The 11,589-nt window shown below is 57.3% G+C and overlaps 1 protein-coding gene across 6 annotated transcripts in view; it reads right to left on the bottom strand.

Annotated features, from left to right (window-relative positions):
* The window catches only part of TTLL1 (TTL family tubulin polyglutamylase complex subunit L1), a 30,171-nt gene continuing 18,582 nt past the window's right edge, over positions 1–11,589 (bottom strand). For 5 of the 6 annotated variants that reach the window (XM_082739900.1, XM_082739896.1, XM_082739897.1 and 2 more), the window contains 4 exons: positions 9,456–9,599; positions 7,608–7,694; positions 5,091–5,254; positions 1–272 (listed from right to left, as the gene is read on the bottom strand). In XM_082739900.1, coding sequence (XP_082596026.1) covers positions 143–272; positions 5,091–5,254; positions 7,608–7,694; positions 9,456–9,599 — 525 coding nt within the window. In that variant the 3' untranslated portion in view covers positions 1–142. The remainder of the gene's footprint in view (positions 273–5,090; positions 5,255–7,607; positions 7,695–9,455; positions 9,600–11,589) is intronic. The other variant, XM_082739901.1, reaches the window with a different exon arrangement.

The raw sequence follows: 11,589 nt of genomic DNA, 5'->3' as shown, positions 1-11,589 counted from the left end.
TTAACCTCCCAAAGAAGTGCCTTTATTTACAGCGCTTAGGAAAGGGGGGAAAAAGCTCTAGAAAAAGGAAAATTTTGAAATGGGCCCAGGTGCGCTGAGTATCCGGCAGGTCTGGCTCGCCGTCTTTCGTGGCGACTGGTGCTCACTTCCAGGTGGTGAGGACGGTTCTGCCCGAGTCTCGCGATCGGCCCCCCTTGGGCCCCTGCGACTGGCCCTGACGACTTCTCAGCTCTCGGTCAGCGCCATCGCCCTGCGCCAGCTCTTCGTCATAGCTGGAAACAGAGGATCACCTTCAGGGGCTGGCAGAAGGGGCAGCAGCGCCGAGCACGGCCAATCCCGTAAATCCCACGTCGCCCAGGGAAGCAGCTTGCCCGCCCCCCAACCCCCCCACATGCCTCCCGACTGCCAGCCCAGCAGACCCTGCCTGAGACCGCAGAGCAGGCGGGTACAGACTTGCTAAATTACTCTGCGAACTGTTCCCGGCTCCTGCCGTCAATGTTTTCTAAAGGCTTCCTACCAGGTGGAAGTCGGCAGTGACCCCCAAGGAAACATGAGACACCAGAGAGGTGAGGGAGAGGACAGATGTCTGGAAATACTCTTACACACAACATCTGGGGGCAGGTATGACGGACCCCACTTCAAACGGGGAACAGGGTGCGAATGACCCACTGGGGGGAGGGGACCAGGACAGGGCGAGCAGGTCACCTCTGCAAGAAAGGCCAGATTGAGCACCCACCAGCTGAGGCCTCCCCTGCATTGGCCCACTAGCATTCCCGTGCCAGACCTGTGCGGTGTGAAAGCACGGCCTGTGTAGGACACAGAGCCTGGGCTTCTGCCTCAGAAAGGACGGAGCTAGAATCGTGGATGCCCGTGCCCGATTCGGACATCTGGGTGGTCCCTGGCTTCTCTTGCCACAGTGAGCGCCTCCTAAGGGGTCCGCAAGGCTGGAGAAATGTCACTGCACCCACTGTGGGGCCTGGCAGGTGCAGGCCCTGGTGATGGGGTCCCGCTTGTGGGGTCCCAGTGACTTCGATCACCCTCCCGACGGATTCCCACTTTCCATCTGCCCCGGGGAGAGGTTTACTCAGTGTCGGAAGGTCTGTGGGATCAAATAAATCCCAAGACTTCAGATTCTTAATTGGGGCCTTTTAACCCTGTGGATCAAGAGCATGAAAACATTTCTGTTCCCTAGTAAACCTCCTTCCTAGGTGTCCTTTGGTGGCCACGCCCTGACTGAGGAGCCTCTGTCGAAAGTAGATGTTCGTGTCCAATGCGAAAGGTACGATGCTGCTCAGTTAGGTTGCATTAGCTGAATTTTGCTGACTTCTCGAAAAGGGGCTATTTCTGTTCTACGTTTATTCCCAGAATCGGAATCCGCAAGCTGAGAGCAGTGTGGGGGAGAAGCTTTGGAAGCTGAAGAACACATTTGCTGCCTTGTGCTTCTGCTGGCAAATGGGGGGCCGCAAGGGAAAGGCAAGGACGAGGAAGGCCAGTGTGTGGACTGTTACCCACACGGCACACACTACGGGGTTTCCCTCTTCCGGAATGGGGGTCAGGGCAACACGGAGGGCCCTCCTCTCCCCTAGCTCCTTCAGGAGAGATGCTGCTGCAGGGGGGGGACTCCCCAGGGACACTGAGGTTCTGATGTGGGGGTCCCTCCCCACCCCAAGGACTGCTAGAGCCCCTGAGTCCCCACTCACGAGTTAGCACTCCCCGTCAGCACTCTGTTGCTGGTTCTGTGTCTCCATCGCTGCAGTGACCCCCATCTGTCTGGCTCACAGTGCCCCCCAGCACCTCACTGCTGGGTGGGTGTGCAGGAAGAATGCACTGACGACGGCGGGGGGAGTGGGCGGAGCGACCACACAGGGCTCACCGGCCTCGCTGCGCCTGTGGCAAGCAGCGGGGCTCTGGGATGGGCTGTTCCCAGGGGTGCTGCTGGGATGGTCTCCTAGGGCCCCTTCTCATTCAAGCAGAATGACAAGGGGGTTGCAGTCACTGGCACGGTCCAGACCGTGTTTTATTTTTTATTTTTTTATTTTTAAAAGATTTATTTATTGGGACGCCTGGGTGGCTCAGTTGGCGTCTGCCTCCGGCTCAGGTCATGATCCCAGGGGGTCCTGGGGTTGAGCCCCACCCACATCAGGTTCCTTGCTCAACGGGGAGCCTGCTTCTCCCTCTGCCTGCTGTTCCCCCTGCTTACGTGCGTGTTCTATCTCTCTAACAAACCAATAAATAAAAGCTTAAAAAAAAAAAAAAAAAAGATCAGGGATGCCTGGTGGCTCAGTTGGTTAAGCGGCTGCCTTCAGCTCAGGTCACAATCCCAGGGCCTGGGGATCGAGTCCCACATCAGGCTCCTGGCTCAGTGGGGAGCTTGCTTCTCCCTCTCCCTCTGCCCCTGCTCATGTGCCCACTTCCTCTCTCTCCCTCTCCCTCTCTCTCTGTAAAATAAATAAAATCTTTAAAAAAAAAGATCAATTACCTTATTTAGAGAGGGAGAGAGTGAGTGAGGGAAGGGGCAGTGGCAGAGAGAGACAATCTCAAGCAGACTCTGGGCTGAGCAGGGAGCCCCATGCGGGGCTGGACCCTGCATCTCATGACCCTGAGATCGTGACCTGAGCCAAAGGCAGATGCTTAACGGACTGAGCCACCACAGTTGGGCTTTAAAGGCTGTACAAGCGTATACCCAGCACCTTCAGCCCTGGGCCCTGGAGGCTGCAGGCACAGAAAGCCAGGCCGCATGGCTTGAAGGCCAGGATGGCGATCAGGGCAACAAGAGCACCTACTTCTGGGGGCCAGCACCGGTAGCATGACCTTGGGCGGCTAACTGGCGCTTGGCTTCCTCCTCTTGCTTCTGGCATACTCTGGAGACCGCTGCGAGCCCCCCACGGGAGGCAGAGCACCGACGCAGTAGAAAGTCAGGGCCCTCCATGCCCACGCAGCCGGCTACCGCTGTAGGAGGCCATGGCTGGGAGCCAGCAACGGGCTTCCTGACCGTGAGGTCCTCTGAGCACTGAGGAGCAGGCCTGTGTGGAAGCGCCTGGATTGATCAGCTCTGCACGGGAGCCCTCCTTACTCACAGGGGTGGGGGGGGTGCTGAGCAGGTTGGGGGGGGGTCACCTTTTTGCTTTGTCAGCTAACAGCAATGAGGCTCGAACTCTGTCTTTAACCGGAAGTGGGGTGTCTGCCGCCCTCCCCCAACAGCCCCGGGGCTCCGAGAGCCCGGCCTGCCGCCACACTGGCTGGAGGAAGACCGATCCCCTCAGAACTCACCGGCCGCCTGCAAACCCCCGAGTCCCCACCTCATCCTGGAACGTCCTCTGCACCTTGCTGCGCTAAACCCCGGCTCTCCCTGAAGACACGGCTTCCCTGCCGCCCCTCCAGTGGGGGTGCTTTCCCTCGCACCCATCATGCCCCGGGGGCTGGAGGGAGCCCCCCACAAAGCCCCCCTCCCAGGTCAGCAGGATCCACCACGCGCCTTGTGCAGTTACCTGTAACCTGATTCCTTACCATTCAGGCCCCTGGCTCACGGTTCTTGGTCAGGGCGATGACCAAGCCCCAATTCCCTGACCTTGCACCACCCCCCGTGACCTCGTCCTCCGCCTCAGCTCAGGCCCGTTCCCACGGCCCCCAGCCTTGTTGTGTCCAGTAACCGCCATCCCGCAAAGCCTGGATTGCAGACCCTCCCTCTGACCTCTGCCTCTGCTTCCCCCGCTCGCATCCCTGTGCCCCAAGCCCAGCAGCCCGCAAGCACCAGGACCTCCAGTCCCCTCCCACTGCCCCCCGCTGTCCTCCCCTCTCACCCTCCTCCCTGCCCGACAAGCCCCCAGCGCTGGCCACTTCCCGCCCCCGGCTCACCCTGCACTTACCCACTTAACCACTGCCCGGGGCTGGAGAAAACCAGCCCCATGCTGAGTGGTCACACTCGCAGCTCCCCACCACTGCCCCCGAGGCCCCACACTGCCCTTCTGAGCTGACCTTCCCCCCTCCCCGGTGCTGCGCGCATACGTCAAGGGCACACGGCGGAGACAGCGCCGTCAGCCGTGGGCTCTGGAGTCCGAGTCCCCACGCCAGTAACGCCCACCTGGGATCGGCGTGCGACACAAGAGGTTCACTACAAATTTCTTCCTTTGTTTTCTAGAAACGTTAAATGTGCATTTTTACTTTTACACAAAGACTAACGTGACCCTAACACACACGCCCCTTGCATCTGGGGCCCTGATTTCGTCTTTTCTCCAGCTCCCCTTCCAGACCTCACAGCCCACGGTAGCTGCACCCACACAGACAAGCGAACACGTGTCCCTCGCGCACCCTTTTCTACAACGAACTTTCCTCCCACAGCCCCCCAGGCCCCACCAGAGCTCCTGGGCCATGCTCTCAGTGGTCACTCACTATCCCACAGTACAAACCAATGGTACGTCACTCAACCACTGTCCCCTTGACAGGCTCGCACGCTGCTCCCACTCGCGGTCACCACCAATAGGCCACTGTACCTCTCCAAACCTGTTTCCGCATGCGTGAGAGGGCGCTCGTGACAACACTGACCTCAGGGGGTCTCTGGGGAAATGAAGCTCTGCACGATTTGGGGCATGTGGGCAGCCCTCAGCTGTCAGGATCATCGCGAACATTCTCGCCTTCCCAACTCTGTGAGATCGCTTGCAGGAGCCCCACTCAAGCGGGACACACAGAGGCTTGAAGAGCTGCAGAGAGTTCATCAGGGTCCCACAGCTCCAGCTGCTGGAGCCTGGGTGCGCACCGGGGCTCTCTGCTCCATGGTGGCCCGGGAGAAGGCAAGCCATAGAGCTCTCCTGCTCCCACCTGTTCCCACCTGCTCCCACCTGCCCCAGCGGCTCACGTGGTGCCCAGCAGGTGGCAAACGCTCCATCAATGTTGATCAAGCAAAAGACCCAGACAAGGGCCTAGTTTAAGACACGTTTTTCTGCTACAACATGACCTATCCCGCAACACTGATAATAAATAAAAATACTTGGCCCAAGGCAAGTCCACACACGTGTAGAAAATCCACGTTGGGCCGTGATGCCCCTCAACCCGAAACGCACAAGGACAGCTGCCCAGTCTGCACACAGACTTACAGAATTTCGTAATTGCCGAGGACTTCCTTCGGGGGTGACTTGTTCCATTTACAGTCTGGAATCTCACCGTTCGGGACCGCAATATTGAGAGTGTCGTTGATCAGGTTATACTTCAGGATTCGGTCGTTGGCGGTGCTGGAGGTGAGAGACGGCGACGCGTTCACCTGCGAGAGGAAAGGAACCGCGTTCTTCACCGGGATGGCGGACTCCTGCGGGTGAACACGTGTGCTGCCGAGGAAAAGGCCAGCTACCACACGCTGTGGGTCAGACTGTCAGGTCATACTGTTTGTACCTAATATCCTCCAGTACTTCATATAGGAAGCATTTTTGGATCTGCTTTCATTAGCTATTGGATAAAATATAAATAATATTGAAAACAGGCCAGGATTAGGACTTGCAAATCACTTATCAAACAAATAAAAATGTTAAGTGAAGGCGTGCCCAGGGGGGCTCAGTTGGTTAAGCGTCTACCTTTGGCTCAGATCGTGATCCCTTGCACTGTTGTACATTGGCTACTCTGCTAGCAGCACAGAGACCGAGTCTGGCTGTTTGGGAGAAATTGGATTCTAAAATCTTTAGAAAAAATGATGGGGCACTTGGGTGGCTCAGTTGTTAAGCATCTGCCTTCGGCTCAGGTCATGATCCCACTGTCCTGGGATCAAGCCCCACGTCGGGCTCCCTGCTCAGTGAGGAGCCTGCTTCTCCCTCTCCAGCTCCCCCGCACTTGTGCTCTTTCACCATCTTTCTCTCTGTCAAATAAACAAAATCTTTTTTAAAAAATGTCAAGTGACACTAGATTACAAATACAACTTCCATGTCTACCTGTGTGATGAGCTCTGTCCCAAGTATTGAAAGTCTCCCCCACCCCTAGCTTTGCTGGAATTAGTGAACCAGATCAGCCTGACCAAGCAGCATCGTGGGGTTGGAGTAAAACGTAATGTACCCCCCTTTGAGTAATCTCTGTACCCAACATGGGGCTCAAACTCAGGACCCCAAGATCAAGAGTCGGATTTTCTACCTACCGACTGAGCCACCCAGGTGTCCCGGGGGCCCCTTTTTGGTGAAAGGAGTAATTAAGTCACCAACAAAGCAATATTCTGCCAAATTAGGAACCCATCTGAAAGACAGAAAGTTAGTCCCATAAGGGCCCTGAGCTGCTAAGCAATGTCAAACGTCCACAGGTTAAAATGCACTTACTGTGTGGAGAGACCCACAGGACATCAGTTACGACCTACTCACTCTTACTTTAGGCACAGCTGTAATGCTCTTGGTTAGCTGTTCCCTCAGGCCGCGGGAGAGCGGAGCAGCAAGTCTGCAAGTGGTTCAGGTTTCTCTCGAACAGCAAGACTCTGTCTCGGAGCTGCCAGCAGAGTGGCGAATGTACAACAGTGAAAGGGACTGTACGAACCTCAGGCGCCCTTGGAATTACTATGCTCCCATACCAGAACACCAAGATTATCATAGATATGCTAAAATTAAGGTCTGTTATTACGTTAGTGTTATTCGCAATTACGATCTAGCTCGTCAAGGAAAGCTTGACTTCCATTCAAGTTACTTTTTTTTTTAACGGAACAGTGGGTTGCACAGTGGACTTTGAAAATGGAAAAAGAAAACACAGAAATATTCCATATTTGCTCTATCTCTACGTATATCTCCATGCATGCCCCCCCCCTCCAGTTTTGGCAGATAACAAGTAACCTGGAAAATATTGTTCCGGAACAGTTTGCTCTCTGATAAGGCGGCTCTCCCAGCAGCTTCCTGTAAGGGCTCCCACTGCACTGCCCTACAAGGGACCACTCGCTATGCCCTCCTTTTGAGACTCAACTTTCCTGGCTCAAAATGGGACTGAGCTAAAGGACTTGAGCCATCTACCTTGGCCGGTGCTCAGAGGCACACATAAGGAGACGAACCAACGGAACGGACGGCCCTCGTTCTCGTGGCTGTGTCCCGAGCCCCAAGCCCCTCTCTCTGGCCACAGAGCAAAGCAGGGCAACCCCAGCAAGGCAGGCTCTGGGCCTCAGGCGCGTCCACCAGCGCCCACAGCAGCTGAGGCAAGCATCGCCCAGGCCTGTCACCAGGGAAACGGTGCGTGCCCCGAGGCCAGCCACAGCCACAGTCCATGCACCCCTTGAAAGAGGCAGAGGGAGCCACTCCCAAAGTACGCCCCGGCATGGGAAGATAACATCCCTTATCTCTGGCCCGTAGGCTACCACCTCCCACAGGCTTCCGGGTCTGGGAGCTCCTTTCCTGAATAGCAACAATGTCCTCAAGAGGACAGGTCAGGACCTCCAGGGCATGACATGTCCGGAAGCACCCGGGAGGGCCACAGCGCTGAGCTCGGCTAAGTGATCTGGGCTCAGTGCCAAGAGCGGGGAGTGGCTCCCTGTCCACCTGCAAGCTTGTGGCGCCTGCGCACCCTCCCGTTCCACCTCCTCAGCTGCATCGGCCGGGGCCTGCCCAGGGGCTCCAGGGTGACACGGGCAGAGGCAGCGGCTGGGGCTACAGCCGCAAGGTTACCTCAATCAACCAGGGCTTCAGCTTGTCGTCGATGATGATGTCATACCCGTAGCACTCGAAGCAGTGTTTGTCGTTGTTCATCACCGGCTGCAAGAGAGGAAGCGGCTTGCGTGGTGGCCCTGGGGGCCTGGCTGACACCACCACCGGGGAGGCCACAGGCGGTGGGGCGGCGGGACCTCCCGGCGGTGCTGGGTGCAGGAGTCTCACTGCCAAGGCCAGCGCGCCCTCCTCCACCCCCAGGGCTACCCTTCCTCCCTGCCATGTTCCTCCCCCTCCTCGGCTCAGACATGAAAACTGCACTCAGCCGCCGAGAGGGGACATCCTGAAGCAATCACGGGGGTCTCCGGGCCTCACTCATCTGAGGCCTGATCTGAGCAGTGGCGTCTCTGTCCACGCAGGACTGTCCCTGGAGTGGACACAAGTCCAGCTCCACAGTCGGCACACAGAGTTCAGCCTGTGCAGTCTCTCATCACAAACACACAGACGCTCTCCGCCAGGCTGCCAGGCCCTTCTCGGGCCCTTAAGGATGCGGGCTGCCCGGTCAGGAACCTCTGCTCTCCATGACAAGAGTCAATGCATTTACTGCTGAATTTTGGATTTTCTTTTTAATGTTCAATTCTACTTCATAAACTGGTCTCCGGGTACATCAGAAACCCTGCTGGCCACTCACAGTGCAGATTCCCAGGCCCAGCCCCGCCTGCCTGGATCAAAACCTGTGGGGAGGCCCAGCAAGCAGTCACGTCCCGTGTGCCCTAGGGACCCTCGTGCACCCCACAGTGAGAGCAGCACACAGACCCGACAGCAAGGCCTTTTTAAGCCTTAGTGGGTGTGTGGGCTCTACTTTGAACACTGGACTTAGAACTCAAACTCCTAAGGGGAGACAGGCCAGTCCAGCCTGACCCACTGGAGGAAAACCAGGTGGGGGGCGGGGGGCAGTGGAGAATCGGGGGCTGATTTTTCGGGGGAGTCAGTGGAACTGCATCTCCCCAAAGAGCTTGGGGTGCAACCCCTGGCCACTGCCCACACCACTGTCCCAGCAACCTCTGTAGGACAGGAAGTTGCTAACTCTCCAGCCCCCCACCCCGCCGTCTCCCAGTTCCACAGAAAAGGCCTCCGAGGCTCTGAGGAGGGTATCCACTCCGCACAGGACCTGTTGCCTAGTCCCTGGGCCAGGCCGAGTGCCCTCAGTTCCCACAGCCGTGGGGCAGTCTGTCGGGGGCCCCCTCGGCAGGCCTGGGCCCCAGTGCCTGTCCCCGCACGTCCGTGCTCTGGGCCGAGCCTCTGATTCACTGTGAGTCATGGGTGTCAAGCATCTGGAAGCTGCACGTGAAGCTCTGAACATAGCGGCCCAGTGCCAGTGGCCCGGGGTCAACTCCTTTCCCTTTCCCTCAAAAACATGCCTGTCTGCTTTGAACAGTAAAACAAGACACAAACAAAAACCACAAACCAGCCAGCAAATAGCAGACTTGAGGCAACAAACAGAGAGGCGGTGTCCGGATGCCCACGACGTTGCAGAGCCGGAGGCCTAAACATGGGGAGGCCATCGCGAGGCGATCGTGAGGCCATCCCTGACCATCCACTCACGCTGAAGTACGCCTCCTGCATCCACCGGCCCAGGGGAGCTGCCGGGAACCCAGCAGGACTCGCCCGGCCCCTGGTGCGCCCCACGCAGCACCTCATGGGAAGCTGGGCCCGAAGCCGCCTCGGCCTCTGGCAGACACGTGCACACGAGGGAGGCGAGCCCGTAAAGACAAGTATTTGTGGCGAGAAAACAAGCATCCCCGGCTGCCGCACCTGGCGGCTCTCCGCTCACAGGCCCCGCCCAGTGTCCCCCGGCCCGGCACCCACCGCCACGGCCTTCAGCGACTGCACGATGATCCAGTGGATCTCGTCGAACAGCTTGCTGGTCACCTCCCTGCCGCGGGTGCTCTCCAGGTACAGCCGCAGGTTGCTCACGGTCCACTTGCCCCCGTGGATGTGGTTGTAGTCTTCCTGGTGACAGCAAACGGCACAGTGTCCCAGGCCATGCATCCTGAGAAATCTAGCACCTGCTCGTCCCCCTAGAACATGTGCTTTATTTTTTAATTTTTATTTTATTTTAATTTTAAATATTTTATTTATTTATTTGAAAGAGAGAGAAAGAGCACGAGAAGGGGGTGGGTCAGAGGGAGAAGCAGAACCCCTGCCAAGCAGGGAGCCCAACGTGGGACACGACCCCGGGACTCCAGAATCATGACCCAGGCTGAAGGTAGTTGCCCAAACAGCCGAGCCACCCAGGCACCCTGGGTATGTTTTAAACTACTTACCTCTAGTAGTTAACACTCACAATTATTAATCCACGCCTTGTGGCGTGTGCTGCAGAGTGCCACCCAGACCCCAAGTTCAAGCCCAGACACTCTTCTGGCAGAAACCCTCTCTGGGTTAGCCCGTGGCTAATGGGAGCCGCCCAGTGCAGGGCCCCTTAGTCCCTGATCCAACACGGGTGGCTCGCGGGACAACCCAGTTCCGGGCATCCTGCAGCAGCTGCGTCCCAGCTCGACCCTCCCTCTGCCCTGTCTGGACTCCCCCCGCCAATGCTGCCCCAGCAGACCCCCTGCACTCGTCTCTGCCTGCAAGTCTGCTTCTAGAGAAGCCGCACGCCAGCTCCGGGCACTGTGGGCCAAGAGCACCACCCAGGTGACTCCTCACGATGTCCCATCCGTGGGTAAGAGCCTTGGGCTCAGAGGGCTTATGTGACCACCCCGAGCTTCCACCCAGGCCGTGAGGCAGCTGGCACCAAGCCCGGCCTTCTCACCCTCATCCACTGCTCTTTCCATGCCTCTGACCCTAAACACTGACTCTCTACCCAAGGCTCTCTTTTAGAGACAAAAAGCTAGAAAACCCTGAAGTACATCAGGAGGTTATGAGACCAGGTTTCGTCTCCCTAAGTATAAAAATGAGAAGTGGGGACAAGGGCGCCTGGGGGGCTCAGTCGGTGAAGTGCCTGTCTTCAGCTCGGGTCATGATCCTGGGGTCCTGGGATCGAGCCCCGCACTGGGCTCCCTGCTCAGCGGGGAGGCCACTTCTCCCTCTCCCTTGCCCTCTGCTCATGCACTCTCTCTCACAAAAATAAGTAAATAAATATTTTTAAAGTTCTAGAGGTATAAAGTATCTACAACAAAACACTGCCTTATACACGCATAGATATAAAAAGCAGGCAGACGTGAATGTCTCCTGCTTTATGGACATCAGGAACATTATTTTATCAGATTTATTCAGAACACTTAATCAGTCAATCTGCAAACACTGCCCACGTCCAGGTGCACGCCGCCTCTTCCCATCCCCTTCTCGGCCTGCTGGCTCCATCTGCCTCCTGCTGGGCTCCCACCCACCCGCCTGCACCCCTACCCTAGCCCCAAGGCCTCCCTTGTCATCGGTCCTTTGCCATCTGCCTCCCCTGCTGTCCCCTGAACTTCTGAGGGCGGGGATGCCCCCTCGCGGTCTCTGACCGAGGCACCGGGCTGTGCTCTGCACCCCGGGACGCCGGTGGGTGCACTCGACGGACAGCTTGAGCATTTCGGTGTCTGGTACCACATCTGCCCTTCACGCAAAGTCTAAATGAGAGCCACGCGAGGCTGCTACTCAGAAATGAAACTCCAGTTTCTCAAAGTCAGCACTTTCTCGTGTTCAAAAGCTTTAAAGCATTTACAAATAGAACCTCTGGCACATTGCTGAGATGCTACGCTAACAGGCCTGCCCTCTGCTCTCTCCTTCGGTGGATTAAAAAAAAAAAAAAGGCTTCTGTTTCTTATTGGTGAAGTGACTCAGCTGACTGGTGTCCTGAGAAGGCCCATCCAGTGGGGCCTTCCCAATGTCACTGTGGCTCCCCAGCACCCGCACTCCCCCGCCCCGGCGGCTTGGCCAGCCAATGCGCTCGGGAACACCGAGGGGACTCAGGTTGGCGCTGTCCTGTCCCAGCCACACCCAGACCTCGCTAATGTGC

The sequence above is a fragment of the Mustela nivalis genome (assembly GCF_964662115.1).
Source record: "Mustela nivalis genome assembly, chromosome: 7".
Lineage (NCBI taxonomy): Eukaryota > Metazoa > Chordata > Mammalia > Carnivora > Mustelidae > Mustela > Mustela nivalis.
Note: the sequence above shows the minus strand (reverse complement) of the source record. Positions and strands in the feature narration are given on the sequence as shown.